The sequence below is a fragment of the Carcharodon carcharias genome, chromosome X, assembly GCF_017639515.1.
Source record: "Carcharodon carcharias isolate sCarCar2 chromosome X, sCarCar2.pri, whole genome shotgun sequence".
NCBI lineage: Eukaryota > Metazoa > Chordata > Chondrichthyes > Lamniformes > Lamnidae > Carcharodon > Carcharodon carcharias.
The window spans coordinates 1,980,766-2,001,361 of NC_054507.1; the positions used below are offsets into that span (position 1 = coordinate 1,980,766).

The window sequence follows — 20,596 nt, forward strand, 5'->3', positions numbered from 1 at the left end:
GAGGAAAGAGTGACAAGAACGTATACGCAAGTGGAAAAGAAATTGACTATCAGGAAGATTAAAGAAGCTTCAACTCTGCAGTCCATTGAAGGAAGAGGAAGAGGTAACTTTATTGAGGTATACAAAGTATTAAATGGGACAGAGAAGGTGAACATTTCTTCAAGGTGAGTTATGCCCAGTAGGAGCACAGAGCATACATTGAAATTGGGAAAGTTAAACTGAAAAGAGAGTAATGGAAAGTAAGGAGCAGGCTTCCTCGATCAAAGCAACTAAAAATAAATCTACTATCACAGCAAAACTAAAAATATTTTAGCTTCTAAATTACAGCAGTCAACAGATTTGATAAAAATAGGGGTTCAAAAAATAATGAAAGACTTTGTGCAGTGAGTAATGACAGTTTAGATGTTCAAAGACCTTTCCAATGATTGAACCACACACACAAAAATCAACAGAAACAGTTCTGAATCGTCACCTTCCTCCTCCACGATATACCTGATCTATGCCTCCAATTCCCTGTCTACCACCTTCACAGAAATAGCTCACAATGGAAACTGCTTAGCCTAGTCATATATTCGTATCTATTTCCTTTAATGTGTCATTCAATCACCAGTCAATGCTGAAGCCAACAGAACAGAACAGAATCATGGCTGCAGCAAAATGCACCACCCTTTCCCTGTAACTAAACGCTGCTTGTGTCAAAACAGTAGTGTTTGCTTCTCTTCTGGTTTCCATTTGGGAAACATATTCCCAAGGCTAAGGGGAAAAACCATTACTCTAACCCTGTCTGTTGACACCATGAGGCATTCCTACATTCCTTCCATTACAGCAGCTGTCAAAGTATCAGCTTCATGGCTGGAATGCTTCCCTAGCCAAGAGCCATTTATGTTGTCCATTACTTTCCAAATGGGAGTGAAGCTCTCTGGATAGAGAAAGGGCCAGCTCAGTTTTAAAACTCTGTATTGGCATCAAAAGACTATGGAGCCAGCTATGAATGAAATCTCTTGGCCCTCATTCCAGCCCTAACTCTGGCATATGACGATGCCATTGTGGTTTACAGTTTCACCGTTCAGTTTGGCTGAATCAATAAGCCAGTTTGAAAAATCCATCATTTTGTCATTTAGTCACAACTCTTATTGAATGGATTCCACAAATGCTTTTCGTTTTGGGAATGAATTATGCAAATATACATTCACCATTTACCCAAACTTATTCATTAATATATTTTTAGAAATCCCTGCAAAGAGAAACAAAAAATTAAAAATAGGAAGTCTCATGCAAGGTGGCAGATTTGTGCTACCCTAAGTACACAAAGAAAATCAGCTATCCTTTTATCTTCAAAATAATGTTTTCCTAACACACCAATGTATGCTTAGATCTTCGTAGCAACAATCCTCCATTTTTGTCTAGAAGATTCCTCAGACACAACCATGAAATATGACTTCCTTTACACAGCCAGGTAGAGGCAGTTCCTTCAAATATGGAGGAATTGGGCACCGATACACACTTCGAGCAGCCATTTCAAGGCTTCTTCTCCCTGTTCTTGCACATGCTCAGATTTCCTCCAGGAAGTCGACAGGGAACATTCCCACCTTCCTGCCAGTGAACACCTTGATGTAGCCATTGACCTCCTCACCTTTCTGCACAACAATCTGCCACAAGTTGAAGGAGAGAACAATTAGAAAAATCCACTCCTCCATCACCCCCTACACCTCAACCCCCTCCCACGGCACCTTCCCATGCAACCGCAGAAGATGTAGAACCTGCCCCTTCACTTCCCCTCTCCTCACCGTCCAAGGGCCCAAACATTCATTTCAAGTGAAGCAGTGCTCCACTTGCACTTCCCTCAATTTAGTCTACTGCGTTCGCTGCTCCCAATGCGGTTTCCTCTACATTGGAGAGACCAAACGCAGACTGGGTGACCGCTTTGCAGAACACCTTCGGTCTGTCCTCAAGCATGACCCAGACCTCCCTGTCGCTTGCCATTTTAACACTCCACCCTGCTCTCTTGCCCACATGTCTGTCCTTGGCTTGCTGCATTGTTCCAGTGAAGCCCAACGCAAACTGGAGGAACAGCACCTCATCTTCCGACTAGGCACTTTACAGCCTTCCGGACTGAATATTGAGTTCAACAATTTTAGATTATGAACTCTCTCCTCTATCCCCACCCCTTTCTGATCCCTCTTTTTCCAATAATTTATAATTTTTTTACAGTATAATTTTTTCTTTTCCCTCCTATTTTTAAATTTATTTCAATCTATTGTTTTATCTTCACCTTTTAGCCCATTTCGATTCCTTCCCCCCACCCCACCCCCACTAGGGCCATCTGCCACTAGCTTGCTTCCCTTAATGTCCCCATTAGCACATCCTTTAGATAATATCACCACTGTCAGCACCCCTTTGTTCTTTAGTCTATGACATCTTTTACAGTGTCTTCTTGGCCTCCACCTATCACTGGCCCTCTAACCAGCTCTCCTGTCCCAGCCCCTTCTACCAGCTTTTATTCCATCTCATTTCTATATGTCTTAGTTCTGATGAAGGGTCATACGGACTCGAAACATTAACTGTATCCCTCTCCGCAGATGCTGTCAGACCTGCTGAGTCTTTCCAGGTGTTTTTGTTTTTGTTCCTACTTAGAAAGGTCACTGTAACATGTTCAGGCACTCACTCTCAGGCCTTGCTTCAATCTTTCTCTCGAACCGATTGCTCGACTGCAGCGTGTGAGGATGGCCCATGGGCCCTTTCCTCGAGTTTTACACCCTTCCCTGTGAGGGAATGGCCTCATCTGAATGTGGCATGTCCCCTCACACTCCAATGGTTCAACCAAAATGGTAAGGCCAATTCTCTGGCTGCTATGAATCCACACCCGACCTCCTCATGCAACCCTCGGTTCATAGACGGAGGAACCAACTAAACATGTGGAAAGAGATTTGTGCCATGTGTCATTTTGCTAATTTTAAATGATGTGATTTTAAGTAACTGAGAGCTCTTGGATAAAGCAGTGATAGAAACCAATAAAAGCCATTAGGCTCAATAAGCTAGTCACTTGTTCAAAGATCAACCCCACTTACACATTTTCTCACTTATAGCCCCCAGATGCATTGGATTGTCTCTTGAATCCATTGACACATGTTTCAATGTCCTTCCCTGGTAACCTACTTCACAACACTTACCCTTTGGATGAAACAGTTCCAATTGACTTCTCCCCTTACCTCTAATTTCCTCATTTCGAACTCGTGACCCATGAACCCTCTGCTGTCCGGAGCAATTTGCCTGCACCAAGTTTGCTTGTTAATTCTGAAACCCTCAGATAGGTCACCTGGAAGTCATCCTGACTGACCTATTCATAGTTCATAGTGTTAACTGACTGCAAGGTGGAGACCAAGCTCACCATTTGTCACTGTCTATTCCGTTGAGCACTTGTGCAGCCAAGGCTCACAATTTAGTTTTGCCCTGGAAATAGGCATAATGATCCAATTCTAAAGAGGTGCAGGAGTAGAGGGACCTCAGGGTATACTTTTCTGAGTAAATCATATCAACAAATATACTAATTAACTGACGAACCACCCCTTAAAGGGGCACAGTAAGGAAAACCAAAACTTTAAAGGAAACTTATCAAATTAAAATAATGTTTCCAGGGCAGATGAAGTTCTCCAGTCCCTGCAGTGCCCACTAGTTGCGGGAGGTCGCAAGTGTACCAGTCGACACCACATGCTCCAAGGACACTCAGAGGGAGGAAGAACTTCAGTTATGTAGATAAATTGGTGAAGCTGGGGTGGTTTTCCTTAGAGAAGAGAGGGTTAAGGAATGGTGTTCAAAATCATGAAGCGTTTTAAAGGACTAGAAAGGCTGGGTTGGCTCATTTTTTGGCTGGTGCAGACAGGATGGACCTGTCTGTGCTGTGAACGTTCTATGATTCTATGATAGAAGAGAGCTGTGTCCATTGCTAGGAAGCTTGATAAGCAGAGGAAACAGATTTAAGGCAATTGGCCAAAGAACCAGAGGTGAGATGAGGAGAATTTTATTTTGTTTTACAAAGCGAGTTATTGTGATCTGGAACACACTGCCTGAAAGGGCGGTGGAAGCAGATTCTAAAGGGAATTGGATAAATACGTGAAGGGGAAAGATTTGCAGGGCTATGGGGAGGGAGCAGGGAGAGTGGGGCTAATTAGGTAGCTCTTTCAAAGAGACAGCTCAGACATGATGGACTGAATGACCTCCTGTGCTGTACGGTTTTAACTGTAGACAGTTTCTGGGATACTTGCCTTTGAATCCCAATGTGAGAAATGGTCTTTTGATCTATACTTATCCCAATTTGATTTTCAGAGTAAAGAGGGGGTGCTAGGGAAAATTCAATGAAAACAGCATTTCTCAAAAATAAAACATCCATTTTGGTTGCTTCGTGACAGTTCCAAACATGCAAACACATGAAACAGGCGAAGGAGGGATGGGCTGGTGCCTTGATCCTGTCCCATTGGGCATAGTCTGACTTCCACCACCCCCCCCCCCCAATTCCCCACAATCGGGCAATCATTGAAAATAGCCAAGACAATACAGTTGAAAAGCGTTCAGCCAATTTGGGAAATGCCTGGGAAATGCCTCTCTGATCTACAAAGGCAAGCTGCAAGGGATCAAGATTACAGTGCCCCTTTACCACCCAGAGAACTCCCCTACAATCAGGAGGTGGAGATATTTGCTTTTTTCAAGAGCCTGAGCAGCTCCCCTCTTAATGTTTGCAGTGATTCCGTAAAGGTTTCATTGTTCGCCCAGAGCACACCACCTACTGGGTTACTTTTCCTTGGTTTGGGTTCAAAGGCAGCATTGGGTTTGCCTGTAGAAATGGTCCCTTAGCACGGGGCACGGAAACAAGTGTTAGAGGGTATCTGAATTAACATAGTCTCCATTGAACATACCTGATCCTTCTTCAGAGTAATCTGGCCCATTTCCTTATTGCCAACAAATGAGCGGATAACTTTGTGAACACGTTCTCCTGCACGCACTCTTATGATGTAGTTTGCTGGGAAGTAGCCAGACTTCTCTCCGATTCTTCCCTGAAATGGAAAGTTGTTTGGCTCAGATACATGTTCTTCTGCAATCAGTAACTAATACCCTCTTTATGCCACAATGCTGCTGTTCAGAACACCCCACATGCTCACAACAACTCACAGTCAAGCCAAATTGTCGTACCGCTGACAGGTTTAAGGCAGTTTAGCTGCCTTTCATGTCCTTGATAACATTCTTACATCAAATGGTTTTATAAACCTGGCTGATTCGTCAGAAAGCTATCACATAGCTTTGTACCACTGCTGCTCAGTCCAAATCAAGTAAAAGTAGCAGCTGGAAGCAAGGCCCAGGTCCAGATGTGTCGGGCGCTAGCCTCACACTGAACCATCCAGGCTGGGTTGTTGGTGGGGGTGGGGGTAGGTAAACATGGCTGACATCACCTTGGGGTGGAGCCACAGACAGGGGTTCCATACTCTCAGAGCCTGGCCTCTTCACTGTTAACCAATGTGCAGTCACTGGAGATATATCAGGCCAGGCAGTAGCAGTTGGGCCTACCGTAGCGGGGAGCGGGGTCCAGGCCTGGGTAAGGGTTTGGACTCCCAAATAATTGGAAGCAATTATTTTGTTGTTGAATTATCCAAGCAGCTCCTTTGACATGAGCAGCCAGGTGAGTGGGACATCTGGGAGGGTGAGCTGGCGCAGCCCTGGCTAGACAGCTCCCATTCCCTACCCCTAGAGAATCCACCAAAGTCAGTCCCAGGTTCCCAAAGGCTGTGTTGCATTGGTCCATGGATTTACAAACATACGGATTAGGAACAGGAGTAGGCCATTCAGCCCCTCGAGCCTACTCCACCATTCAATACGATCATGGCTGATCTGATTGTAACGTTTCTGTGTGTTCAGTAATTTCAACAAAGTCTTCGAATATAGAAAACAAGAAAGGGCTGTTTCGATTATTATTCCTTCAGACTATGGGTTATATCCTGTCTATTCTATCCGTCTGTCGAAAGATTTTCTCTGTCCTCTCCACACCCCTGAGGTTAATTAAGTAAAACTAGATTGTCTGTCTCTCCCCATCCTATAATATCTACAGCCTGCTGCCATCCTTGACACAGCATGGCCATCAGCTCTGTCTACCTTTACACCTCTCAGTCCAGTCCATCCAGCCATCTTACAGCTGTTATTAGGCATCAGCTTCACTCCTCGATCTCTGGCTCTTTTCACACAGAAACAGCAGTAGTTCGGGGAGAGAGGAGAAAACAAACCTCCAATCTCTTTTTCTTCAATTGTACTGGGTGATTCTGCATCTCTACAATCCACATTAATGTCTCATATCTGCTTAAAAGTGGCTTCCTTTACAGTTGCCTTTACATTCCAAGACAGAGCCAGTGACCAGGTCCCCACCCCAACACTCAGTATAACAGCTTTAATATCAGCTGCAAACAATAGGGAAGGGGAGTTGTGCATTGGTGTCAAAAACAAAGGAGATGGAGACCCTGAATAATGGAGCTTTTATAACACTAATAGGATGTTCCAACTGTAAAGAACATATCTTTTTTATTTCTGTTGAATTGTGGATTCAAATTACAATGGCTGCTGTTTGAAGGACATGTCTACTGGAACAGTGCGAGGGATATATACAATGTTGCTGTCCTGGAACAGAGTGTACCATGAAAGACAGGATGGTGCAGAGGAGGAGTCTGGTCTAATACGTGACTGCCTGGCAACAGCATTTTAATTGGCTCCTGCCAGGTGACCAGGTTTTGTGTGAGAGCAGTGCAGCAGAATAGCTCCTAGGCTGGAAGGGAAAAGATAAAAAACCTCTTTCTCCTGTGTGTGGAAGATTCCAGTAATTCGACAATAATAGCTAGCTGGCTTTTTCTCCTCATATCTCTAAACCTGCTCTCTCTCTGAAAACCCCTGTCAAGACGGAAAGGGGAAAATCACTGTTAAAGATATTGAAAGGCAAGTGCTCAGCCAGTGAGCTAAATACTGAAAGTGCTGGAAGACTACCTCATGTCATCAACAAGAACTGAAAGGAATTTGGAAGACTTCGATCAAAATCAACCCATCGAATCCTGTACTCTGGAATTGGTGCTATTAAACTGTTTTATCCCACCCTTAAGATCCATGTTTTTGTGTGTCTTGTATGTGTGTGTATAGAGATTTAAGAAGTGGTAGAGTTTAGGTTATGGAGTTAGAAATTAGCACTTTCTTTTGTCACTGGTTATGACAGTTTGTTCAATAAAGTTATTTATTAAGTTTACAAACCTGGTGCTCGTATTCTGTTAACCTAAATTAAACAGTTGGGTGGGTTGATCAAACTTTCCACATTTGTCACGGCTCGGGGAGCAGTGGGACTGGATATTACAGCGCACTATCCCCAGTGAGTTGTGACACACAATGTGGAAAAGAATACCAATGGATCAATGCTTTTCATCTTAATATTTCAGTTCTGAATGCATACAAATATAACTTTCAAAAGGGAATTCGATAAATACTTGGGGAAATATTTCGGGGCCAAGGGGGAAGAGCAAGGGGAGTGGGACTAATGAGCTCGTTCTTTCAAAGAGACAGCACAGGCATGGTTGGCTGATTGGCCTCTTTCTGTGCTGTGCCACTCTATGATCCCATGATTAACCTTCTGTCTCCTAAGGGGAACAATCCCAGTTTCCCTAGGCTCTCCTGACGGTGGGAGAATGGGGTTGAGAAACTTATCAGCCATGATTGAATGGCGGAGCAGACACGATGGGCCGAATGGCCTAATTTCTGCTCTTATGGTCTTATGGTCTCTCCATGCACATAACTGAAGTCCCTCACCCCTCGCATCATTCTGCTAAACCTCCTGTGGACCCTCTGCAAAGCCTGGATGAAACTTCCAGGCTGCAAACAATGTGAGTCTCAAGCTAAACCATTCTTTACAGAAACCGACAGAGGAATTTCACACAAACCCCTCCACGCATTCACTATTAAAACCACACATTTCACTCCCAGGGATGGAATTATTCAGGACGAAGTCTACAGCACCTCTGTAACTCTTTTAGAGTTAAAACAATTAAACTAAATTAACAAAATTAGGATAAATCAAGCACAGCCCCTAAGTCAGGTCAGCTGTAAAACCAAGGACAAAGATTAAAGGAAACTTACAAACTTTAATCCAAAATGTAATTAAGGGTGTTAATAAAACACCCCAGTCCCCGCAGTGCCCACTGAGCATGGAAGGTACAGCACCTCTGTAACAGAACGTACCTTCCACCATTCTTCATTGGAGTCATCAAAGACAGTTACTCTGTCCCCTGCACTGTAAAAGAAAGAATGAGTATGTGAGCATTGTATTACTGAGCCAAAAGTGTCAGTCACCACTCCTTTATCATCTAACACACACCCTTAATCCGGTTACAATTTGGCTTTCAACTCCAAACTCATTATGTGATGAAGCCTCCCTATGAGCTGTGATTATGAGAAACTAGAGGTGCCAAGTCTGGGTGGAAGTATTCCCCAATCTTTCAGCACGTGGGCCTTTCATCTGGTTAAACAGCCCTTTCCCCTCATCTTGAATAGCTTCAGAACTAATAAGCAAATGTGTTCAAGAAAAAGGAGGAAAAAAGCAGCAATTTTTTAATGCCTCTATGATGTTTTTTCTCACAGGTATTTGCTGTCAGCAGTGTTCAGGAGATTAATTTTGAATTGCTGGAGGCTCCATGGCAATTCCAGAGGGTTGGAAACCCCTCAGTGTCATGAAGCCTCACACAGTCTCCAATCACTGTGACTGGAGTTCCAATTTTAACCCTTCAGAGGCCTCCGTTGAGTTTACACTTCCAGACGACACCAGGTTAGAAATTAGCACTTTCTTTTGTCACTGGTTATGACAGTTTGTTCAATAAAGTTATTTATTAAGTTTACAAACCTGGTGCTCGTATTATGTTAACCTAAATTAAACAGTTGGGTGGGTTGATCAAACTTTCCACATTTGTCGCTCGTCGCTGGGAATATCCATATTGTTCTTTGAAATGTTTTTTGAACTTGTCACAGGTTGACCTGTGACCTTTACAATATCCATTTCCTGGGCTTTCAGATGGCTGAAAAACTTATAGTGCTTTCAACCAGTTCTCAGCCAATCAAAACTGGATGGCGAGAGGCAGCAGGAAGTTAAGGGTGCGGTACTTAGAGCATTTGAAAAAAAAATCACTTTATCACTTTTTGCCATTTAATCTATGTTTCATATACATTAATCGAGTAAATGGAACTGGGAGAGAGAATAGGGAACAGGCAAGAGGACTAAGCAGTCACGCTCTCATCTGCTGATCTACAAAAGCCACCCATCCATCAACTGACACATCCATCCTTCTAACTACTCATCCACCCACCCACCGTCTGTCTCTCCCTCCACCCACCCACCCGTCTGGCTCTCCCTCCACCCACCCACCGTCTGTCTCTCCCTCCACCCACCCACCCGTCTGGCTCTCCCTCCACCCACCCACCGTCTGTCTCTCCCTCCACCCACCCACCCGTCTGGCTCTCCCTCCACCCACCCACCGTCTGGCTCTCCCTCCACCCACCCACCCGTCTGGCTCTCCCTCCACCCACCCACCGTCTGTCTCTCCCTCCACCCACCCACCCGTCTGGCTCTCCCTCCACCCACCCACTGTCTGTCTCTCCCTCCACCCACCCACCCGTCTGGCTCTCCCTCCACCCACCCACCGTCTGTCTCTCCCTCCACCCACCCACCCGTCTGGCTCTCCCTCCACCCACCCACCGTCTGTCTCTCCCTCCACCCACCCACCCATCTGTCTCTCCCACCACCCACCCGCCTGGCTCTCCCTCCACCCACCCACCCGCCTGGCTCTCCCTCCACCCACCCACCCGTCTGGCTCTCCCTCCACCCACCCACCGTCTGTCTCTCCCTCCACCCACCCACCCGTCTGGCTCTCCCTCCACCCACCCACCGTCTGTCTCTCCCTCCACCCACCCACCGTCTGTCTCTCCCTCCACCCACCCACCCGTCTGGCTCTCCCTCCACCCACCCACCCGTCTGTCTCTCCCTCCACCCACCCACCGTCTGTCTCTCCCTCCACCCACCCACCCGTCTGGCTCTCCCTCCACCCACCCACCCGTCTGGCTCTCCCTCCACCCACCCACCGTCTGTCTCTCCCTCCACCCACCCACCGTCTGTCTCTCCCTCCACCCACCCACCGTCTGGCTCTCCCTCCACCCACCCACCCGTCTGGCTCTCCCTCCACCCACCCACCCGTCTGGCTCTCCCTCCACCCACCCACCCGTCTGTCTCTCCCTCCACCCACCCACCGTCTGTCTCTCCCTCCACCCACCCACCCGTCTGTCTCTCCCTCCACCCACCCACCCGTCTGGCTCTCCCTCCACCCACCCACCCGTCTGGCTCTCCCTCCACCCACCCACCGTCTGTCTCTCCCTCCACCCACCCACCGTCTGTCTCTCCCTCCACCCACCCACCCGTCTGGCTCTCCCTCCACCCACCCACCGTCTGTCTCTCCCTCCACCCACCCACCCGTCTGGCTCTCCCTCCACCCACCCACCCGTCTGGCTCTCCCTCCACCCACCCACCCGTCTGGCTCTCCCTCCACCCACCCAACGGTCCATCCACATATCCAAACAATAATTGGAAGCATTATATTGCAGTAAGACTGAATACTCAATAATAACTCGATGATAGTTAAGTTGGAAATTCTAAATCACATAAATGTTTATTTATTTACTTATGGGTTTTCTAGGATCACTTCTCTTAGCTCCACCATCTCCAGGAGCAGTGTGTACATCATCTGTGATTTACCAAGGAGGTGCTCACAGAACCTGGCACCACAAGGAGCATAAAAACTGACTGTAAGAGTTTCTATAAATATGTGATTAGCGAAGACAAACCTAGGTCCCTTACAGTCAGAAACGGGGCAAATTATAATGGGAAACAAAGCAGAAGAATATTTTGATTCTGTCTTCACAAGAGAGGACACAAAAAATTTCCCAGAAATGTTAGGGAACCAAGGGTCTAGTGATAGGAGGAATTGAAGAAAATCAGTATTAGTAAAAAAAATGGTGCTAGAGAAATTAATGGGTTAAAGGCTGAAAAATCCCCCAGGTCTGATAATCTACACCCCCCAGTGCTAAAGGAAGTGGCCCTGGAAATATTGGATACATTGGTGGTCATCTTCCAAAATACTATAGGCTCTGGAGCAGTTCCTACAGATTGGAGGGTGGCAAATGTAACCCCACTATTTAAAAAAGGAGGGAGAGAAAAAACAGAGAATTACAGACCAGTTAGCCTAACATCAGTAGTGGGGAAAGTGCTAGAGTCTATTATAAAAGACATGGTAACAGAACACTTGGAAAGCATTAACAGGATTAGACAAAGCCAGCATGGGATTATGAAAGGGAAATAATGCTTTACTAATCTGCTGGAGTTTTTTGAGGATGTAACTAGTAGAATAGATAAGGGAGAACCAGTAGATGTGGTGTAATGGATTTCAAGAAGGCTTTTGATAAGGTCCCACATAAGAGGCTAGTGGACCACATGGGATTGGGGGTAATATACTGGCATGGATTGAGAATTGGTTGACAGACCGGAAACAGAGAGTGGGAATAAATGGGTCTTTTTCCGGGTGGCAGGCAGTGACTAGTGGTGTACCACTTTCTTCACTCGGAGGGTGGTCAACCTGTGGAATTCTCTCCCACAGAAGCTGTGGAGGCCGGGTCACTGAGTATATTCAAGAAAGAAGTTTGGCTATTAGGGGCATCAAGGGGTATGGAGAGAAAGCGGGAATATGGCGTTGAGATAGAGGATCAGCCATGACCATATTGAATGGTGGAGCAGGTTCGAAGGGCTGAATGGCCTACTCCTACTCCTGTTTTCTATGCTTCTATGTGTTCTATATTTCCAAGTCAGGATGGTGAGTGACTTGGAGGGGAACTTCCAGGTGGTGGTGTTCCCATGTGTCTGCTGCCCTTGTCCTTCTAGATGGTAGTGGTCGTGGGTTTGGAAGGTGCTGTGTAAGGAGCCTTGGTGAGTTGCTGCAGTGCATCTTGTAGATGGTACACACTGCTGCTACTGTACGTTGGTGGTGGAGGGAGTGAATGTTTGTACATGGGGTGCCAATCAAGTGGGGCTGCTTTGTCCTGGATGGTGTTGAGCTTCTCGAGTGTTGTGGGAGCTGCATTCATCCAGGCAAGTGGCGAGTATTCCAACACACTCCTGACTTGTGCCTTGTAGATGGTGGACAGGCTTTGGGGATTCAGGAAGTGAGTTACTCACTGCAGGATTCCCAGCCTCTGACCTGGCCCTGTAGCCACAGTATTTAATAGTACAGAAGGAGTCCCTTCAGCCCACCATGTCTGTACTAGCTGAAAAGCAGCTATTAATCCTAAGGCCACTTTCCAGCTCTTATAAAACCATAGAAAGGGCTGTCATTTAAATTTAAACTAAAACATTAACGTACCAAAATTATTTTGTCATAACTGTGTAAATGTGGTTTTAAAAAGGGGCTCTGGAAGGAGGATCCATCTTTAAAAAAGGTGGCAAGACTAGGCCTTTAAAAGGGAATATGATGGGAGAACTGTCTCGTTCAAGGCTGATTAACAAGTCTCGTACAAAAGTACCGGACCAAGTCCAGAATGGAAGCTATCAGACGACGTGCTGAGATAGAACTTACTGGAAATCCAGGTCATCTTTCTCCTGTGCTTTGTATCTGTACAATGCTACAAAATAGTGAGTCTGTGCGAAACCACCTCGCATGCCTGGCTGGGGCTTTTTGTTCTGTCCAAGGAGAAAGGAAGACAATTGTTGACATGTTTTAGGATGAGAACATTAGCAGAAAGAAGCACTGAACATATACATGTGTTCGGACCTTAATTAGGACATGTTTTTCTCTCAAACGTTGTCCTTTTCTCTAGAATCTTGCCCTGATATGGTCCCATTGATGCTGGCTGCTCTCCAGTAAATGGCTATTCTTAGTGAGCTCAGGTAACAGATATTGACAGATTATTTGGTCATAAAGGGCCAGTCAAGCCTGATTTTTCTCCTCCATTTTCTGAGGGAAATGCAAAGCCTGTAGTTTCCCCTCCAGCCTTACTTGGAGCAAGATCAGCCCAGGTCCAAGCGTGGACAGAGGATAGCTTTGGCTTCTGCAGTTCAGTGCCAGACCATAAACCACATGTACCCACTGGGAAAAGCATTAGTCTCCAAGCAGGTTCCATGCTCAGTAGGAGACAGGAGCAGCTTTAAACTACAAGCCAATGACCAGCTCCATGAAATCGGGCTCTTTAAGTATGAAGGTTAATGACGATGCTCTTGTTATCATTTTAATGTGGTGGCATGGTGGTATTGTCACCGGACCTGTAACCCAGAGACCAAGGGTAATTCTCTGGGGTCTTGGGTTTGAATCCCACCAGGGCAAATGGTGGAATTTGAATTCATAACAATCTGGAATTAAAAATCTGATGATAACTATGAAACCATTGTCAATTGTTGTAAAAACCCATCTGGTTCACTAATGCCCTTTAGGGAAGGAAATCTGCTGTCCTTACCTGGTCTGGCCTACATGTGACTCCAGACCCACAGCAATGTGGTTAACTCTTAACTGCCCTCTAAATGGCCTAGCAAGACACTCAGTTACACCAAACCGCTACAATTTCTCCCTCCCTAACAGCACTGTGGGTGTACCTACACTACACGGACTGCAGTGGTTCAAGAAGGTAGCTCATCCCCACCTTCTCAAGGGCAACTAGGGATGGGCAATAAATTCTGGCCCAGCCAGTGACACCCACATCCTATGAATGAATAAAAAAACCCATAAACATGGAAATGCAGAAACAGAAGTCACCTTTTCAGCCCTTTGAGCCTGCTCTGTCTCATTGTTGATCTGTACATCAATTCTATCACCCTACTTCTAATACCCTTACTGGACAAAAATCCATCAATCTCAGTCTCAAAAGCTCAACTGATCCCCAGCATCCATAGGCTTTTGGGGAGAGGGTTGTAGTCTTTCAATACCCTTTGCATGAGAATGTTTCCCTTGGTTTTGCTCCTGAACAGCCTGGCTCTCAGTGTAAGATTGGGCTGGTCTGTTCTGGGGCAATTCGCACCAGAGGAAATCGTTTCTCCAGATCTACCCAGTCGAGTTCTGTTGCCATATTAAACACTTCAATCAGATCATCCCTGACAGCCATCGAAACTTGAGGTATATAAGCTTATGTGACCTGTCCTCATAATTTCAGTCTCAAACCAAGCTAACACCTCCAATGAAATTGGCACCAGGTAGGTGATAGAGAAAATGTCAAATTTCTTGGCCAAAGTAAGAAATGATTGGTGGAATTTTAGGATTTACTATGCTCAGGATGGGCTGTACATCAGGAATCTGATTTGTGATCCCCATGATATCCAGTCTGATCCTCGGAATATTGCCCACTGGTGAATCAGATGTGCCCACTTTGCTAGCATGCATGCCATTTTGCCAGGAGAGATTAGCTCTACAACTTACCCCTACAAAGGGCAGTGATGCTGGCTCTATACTAAAGCAAGGAACTGGATGAAGAAGCAGGCCAAGGACCAGGAATATCATTGAATCACACAGCACAGAAGGAGGCCATTCAGCCCATCATGTTCTTTGAAAGAGCTATCCAATTATTTCCACTCCCCTAATCCTTCTGCATAACGGTATCCTAAACCCCTGTCCAGTGTCCAATACCATCTTGTCCACTATTCCATGCTTGCTATCTCCTACCTCTACCTCATACGCCTTTCCCTTATCCCATACCCTCCGATTGCAATTCTCATACCCCATGCCATAGCCAAAGCCGAACCTCATACCCCCTACCTCGTACCCCCTTCTTATCCCCCATCCCTAACCACCTATCCCGTACTCTCTACTCTCCAGCATTTCAAATGCTACTGGAGCTACTATTGTTTAATTAGGAGAAAGAAAGGTAATTAGGGTTGGAGTTGGGCTTGAGGGAAACGCAGGGAGGTATCCTGCGACTCGAAAAGAGGAACTAAACTATAATTAACAACAACTAGGTTTTAAGGAGGGTCTTAAAGGAGGAGAGTGGGGTAGAGAGGCAGAGAGTGATAGGGAGGGAATTCCTGAGCTTGGGGCCCAGACAGCTGAAGGCACGGCCGCCAGTGGTGGAGCGATTAAAATCGGGGATGATCAAGAGGCCGGAATTAGAGGATCATAGAGATCTCAGAGGGTAGTGGGACTGGAGGAGGTTACAGAGATAGGGAGGGTTGTAGGGGCTGGAGGAGGTTACAGAGATAGGGAGGGGTGTAGGGGCTGGAGGAGGTTACAGAGATAGGGAGGGGTGTAGGTGCTGGAGGAGGTTACAGAGATAGGGAGGGTTGTAGGGGGCTGGAGGAGGTTACAGAGATAGGGAGGCGTGTAGAGGCTGGAGGAAATTACAGAGATAGGAAGAAGGCCATGGAGGGATTTGAAAACAAGGAGAATTCTAAAATTACGAAGTTGCTTGACTGGGAGCCATTGTAGGTCAGAGAGCACAGGGGTGATAGGGGAATGGGATTTGGTTTGGGTTAAGATACAGGTAGGGAGTTCTGGATGAGCTCAAGTTTACAGAGGGTAGAACCTTCTGATGCCAGAGTAATGCCATGACAATATCCTTCAGTGTTTAAGTTTGATTTTGCTGGGAGATGCCATTCAGCCCCTTATGGCTGTGCTGGCTCCTGAAGGATCTATCCAATTCAACCCCCTGCTTTACTCTTTTCCCTTAGCCTTGCAATTTTGACTTTTCAAGCATTTTCCAACCCCCTTTGGAAAGTTACTATTGAGTCCGCTTCCACTGCTCTTTCAGTCAGAGCACAGATCACCACAATCGTGGCATTAAAAAAAATTCTCACACCCCCAGCCACCAGCCCCTGCTCACACACTTCTTCTGCCAATCACCTTAAGTTGGTGCCCTCTGGTAACTGACCCTTTTGCCAGTGGAAACCGTTTCTCCTTATTTTACTCTGTCTAAACCCTTTAGAATTATGAACGCCTCTATTAAATCTCCCCAGTAGCCTTATCTGCTCTAAGGAGAACAATCCCAGCTTCTCCAGTCTCTCCACATGAACTGAAGTCCCCTTTTCCCTGGCATCATTCTGGGAAATCTTCTCTTGAAAGCTTTGCCATCCTTCTGAAAATGCAGTACCCAGAGCTGGACAAAATATTCCAGCCGAGGCCTAACCAATGATTTCTGACTGTTTAGCATGGTTTGAAATATCTGTGACATTTAGAGATTAGAGCGTTGCTCCTTTATCCATTTTCTTCTCTGCAACCCAGGAAAGTTGGTCAGCCTTTCCTTGTGTTTGAAGAGGGCCTTCACCTGCACTCCAACTGGACATGTCTAGACAGAGCGACAAAGTTACCTTGGCCTCATCGGGATTATTCTTGTCCTTTTTGTCTGGTGCTTCTCCACCTGCAATAATCAGAAGGTCAGTGTTATTTCTGAGATGTTCCAGTCACCAAGACAAAGGAGATTCGAAGGAGACACTTGGAAAGTCAACATCACAGCCAAGACCACCTTCTAGGTAACATCCAATAGCTGGAATGGTTCAGACAACCAGTTCATTCGTAGACTGTGGAAAAATGAGGAGGCTCAAGAATAAGTAAACTCGTCTTCTTATAAAAGGAATAAAACATTCGCCCTAAATGTGAATTATTGAAGCATGGCTTTGGTAACTCTCAGTTTCCATCGGCAGTTTTCCGAAGTTTCAGAAGACAGGACAAAGGGTCCGTGTGAGGCCTCTGAATGTGGTGCTCTCCAGCTGAGTGGCCTTGTGGGCCCTTGTCTCTCAATGTGCTGAAAGTACCATGGAAACTTCCCCCGTGCAGTTAGACCTACAGCACCACTAATACATCAGGTGCTCTCGCTGTGACACAGTCTCTGTTTTTCTCATTGTAGCACTTTACTCTCTCTCTTAAACAAAGGACTCTCACTCAATAACTTCAGGTTTTTCCTGTTGATGGGGGTTGTTATTAAGGGTATTAAAACCCTCAAATTTAATTTCTCAGAAGTGCCCAACAGCTTGTGGTCAGCTGCTGAATGGCCCTGAGTTAGCTGTACATATATGACACCACACAAGGGCAGGTAGGCAGGGGGTGGGGAACAAGGCGGGGGGGTCGTTGGAAGGAGTGGTATTTGGGTGGCAAAGAATTCAAGCCCAGAGCAACAGAATCTCCTCCTCTTGTCTGCTCATGAATTGTCCAAACCGAGAATATATTGCGAGGTAAAGCTGGACTCTGACAGGTGTGAAAGATGCGTGGAGCAGATTGACCATCCACTACATGCCCGCCCAGCCTTTTCTTTCCAGTGATTTCATGGGCTTTGTGTAATGGGCACCGAGGTGTACAGCAGACTGGCAGGGTGTAAAATGGGAGGGCACAAAACAGGCAGGGTGGTTAATCTGACACCAGCCACTCTGCGTTCCTGCCAAAGCTGAAGGCAGCTCCCCTGTGTCGTTACTTCTGCTGGTGACTTGTGGAAATGGGGTTAACACATTTCAAAATGACAAGGTTAAAATAAGTGTCCGTGTCCTCAGTGCAAAAGTTAAACACTCTCAGATGATTGGTTGTTGGCCATGGAGCGCCTCACGGAGATCCATTGCAGCGTAACCCCCTGTCCTGGGTGGGCTGTGTGGCAAATATTGAGACAAATGACCCAAGGGTTAAGGTGGGCTTGAGTTTGTCTGCAAATTACGTTCACGAGTGAATATTCGTACACCTCCATGCAATGCTGCTGCCCCCAGACCTACCTCCTGACCCGTGCTCTTCCCCAGGCTTGGGATTATCAAGTTCTTCATCAACCATTTGCGCAGGCTGCAAAGCACAGGAAAGAGTTACAGAGTTACCCAGGACATCCAGCGCATTCACCTTGCATACCCTGGGGCTGAAATTGCGCTCCAGCCACATTTGCTGACAATTTGCGCCTCGCAGTTTTCTCTGTCACTGTTGCACTCAGGAGAGGGGGGGCCAGGTTTTTGGGGGAGGCCCACTCATCGGCATCCCGCTTGTCAGGCTCCCAGCACAATGAACGTATCAGCACAGAGCTCGCAAAGCTACACCTCACAGGTGGGCCTTGCACATGGTGCTCGGGTTGGCTGGGGGTGGGGGGAGGGAGTTGGGGGGGGGGGCTTAGGGGAGGTGGGGGGTAGGTGGGGGAGGGGAAAGAGCTTCCTTTTCATTCTGGTGCTGCTCTGAGTCTTCGAAGAAATGCCTCAGAACTCCAACGTGTGTCAGGGCTTCACACTTCACTGGGAGGGTTCCGCAGGCCATGTTGAGAGGATTAAGGCAAACCTGGGTTACGATGGAGATCCCACACCACCTCGCCAGCTGCCCTCTCCTCAGCAAAAGGCACTCAGGAGGCTGTGAAAAGAGCTGGGGGAGGAGGTCAATGTGGCGCTTGGAGTAAAGTGGACAACCTCCCAGAATGAAAGGAAATTCAACACCCTATAAGAAGCTTAAGATAAGTGCTTATGTATCCAATGTGCCCGATGTACACCCACATATTCTTTTGTCTTATTTAGCTATATACTCATGCTTTACCAATAACCCCTACCGCTCCACCCCAGAAACCCTGTCACTAATTGTAGCTCAGTCTATTAAAGACTCCTCCTGTACCCAGTTACATGCTACCTGCTCTTACACTGCTGTTCAGGGTGGCAGGTTTTCAGTCATTCACGGGATGTGGGCTTCGCTGGCTGGACCAGCATTTATTGCCCATCCCTAATTGCCCCTTGAGAAGGTGGGGGTGAGCTGCCTTCTTGAGCCGCTGCAGTCCATGTGGTATAGGTACACCCACAGTGCTGTTAGGGAGGGAGCTCCAGGATTTTGACCCAGCGACAGTGAAGGAACATGGTGGCCAATTGCTGGGCTCTGATCAGCCTCAGAAACCAACTGTCCATTCGAAGCTTCTAATTGCAGGGCAAGGAGGCCCGTAATAGGAGGGAGGGGGCTGAGGGCAGGTGTTGACACAGGTTGGAGGGATAACCAGGACAAACTGGGACACCAGTCATTTGGAGAGGGGTATGGGACTGGTGCCTTAATCTGCAGCCTTGGACCCATTCTTTCATCTTCCTTGCCCCTTGACAAATCACTCCATTCCTCAGATATTCAGCCAATGACCAGCTAACTGGTTGCCACAACCTCATACCAAGTACTGCTGAATGTCTGCTCCATGCAGATTCCAGTCAATGCATTTCCCTCACTCTGTTTCCACAGGGCGGGAGATTACAGGAGTGAGGTAAAGGGGCCACTCACTCCATATCACACTGCGTCACTCACTCCACCTGCAGTGAGCACTAGCCCAGGAGTTAGCCACTTTTGGGTGGGGGGAGGGTGATGTCAAGTTAGAGTTAGGGCAGGTAGCACCGGTAAACTCTGGGTCTTGAAGTGGATACATCGTATCAGAATAATACAGGCCTCAAAATGAGAGCTGGGCCATTCAGGAGTGAAGTCAGGGCACAGCTAGTTTTTCACACAAAGAGTAGGCTCGAGAGGTGAATGGGCCCCCCCTCCTGTTCCTATGGCCTGAACTTTGCCGATTGGAAACGCATGTTTCTGGCACGCATGGGCAGGCCATGGGACTTTGTTTTCCCGGCAGCAGCCAACGAAGTAGCTGTCAGTGGGGCTGCCTTCCGAATCAGGACAGCAACCCCACCCCCAGCCCCGAACTTCCCCAACCTCCCCCGACTGCCAGCAAGAGATGCCACTCTGATCAGCAGGCCCTGCACCCAGGAGCTCCAGCAGGAGCAGTGCTCGCTGCTGAGACAGACAGGGGCCCTGCGGCCTACAGAAAGCAGGATAAAAATCAGCTCGGGCGTTGGAGGACAAACCCCTTTAGCCTGTATTCCCTGCCCTGTGGGCCCTCTGGAGGCTGCCTCTAGTTAGCTGGCAAACTCCTCACACAGTGAGGTTCAATCTGCCATTGGCAAAATGCTAACAGGCACTGTAAACTGGCCCCTAACCGGGTCTTTATTTATGGAAACTGGCTGCCGGCCTCCTTTGGGGAGGACAACGTGTCCGCTTCCAGTCCCACAGTTAGGAAAATGCCTCCAACCATCCCACATCCACCCTCCCCTCCACTGCCTCCCGGTGACCAGTGAAATTCAGCCATGTGTTTCTGAAACACAGAACACAAATGCAGGGGAGCAAGGCGATTGCAGCCAATAGGGAGCTGGGCCAACCCCAGGCTGTCCTCAGGTGATAGGCTCCAGGACTGGGACCATCCAGGGCTGTTTTTTTTAAAATGCTTTCACGGAGCATGGCCGTCGCTGGCTGGGCCAGTGTTTACTTCCCGTCCCTAACTACCCCTCGCCTGCCTGTAAAAGACTAGTTTCTGAGCGCCAGCAATTCACTGGCTCCTTTCCGATTATGTGTGAAGCATCCAGCGGCAGAACCCGCTACACAAATCCGTGCAGTCATGTTTCACCGCATGATCCAACTCCATCTGGAACGTACAGTTCCCGTCTTACCAAAGGTACTAAACAACTTGAGCGCCTCTCTCAACATCCCCATAACTGATCATGTGACGGGTAGCTCCACAAATTCATTCCTATTGGATTCAGCATGCTGGGGTTCAG

At 47.2% G+C, this 20,596-nt stretch overlaps 1 protein-coding gene across 1 annotated transcript in view; it reads right to left on the minus strand.

Moving 5' to 3' along the window:
* Nucleotides 1–1,550: 1,550 nt before the first annotated feature.
* stac3 (SH3 and cysteine rich domain 3) overlaps nucleotides 1,551–20,596 on the minus strand; it is a 28,427-nt gene continuing 9,381 nt past the window's right edge. The window contains exons 6-11 of the mRNA XM_041180185.1: nucleotides 17,753–17,834; nucleotides 16,385–16,428; nucleotides 12,678–12,781; nucleotides 8,251–8,302; nucleotides 4,911–5,048; nucleotides 1,551–1,649 (exon numbers count right to left, since the gene is read on the minus strand). Of these exons, the coding sequence (XP_041036119.1) occupies nucleotides 1,551–1,649; nucleotides 4,911–5,048; nucleotides 8,251–8,302; nucleotides 12,678–12,781; nucleotides 16,385–16,428; nucleotides 17,753–17,834 (519 nt within the window). The remainder of the gene's footprint in view (nucleotides 1,650–4,910; nucleotides 5,049–8,250; nucleotides 8,303–12,677; nucleotides 12,782–16,384; nucleotides 16,429–17,752; nucleotides 17,835–20,596) is intronic.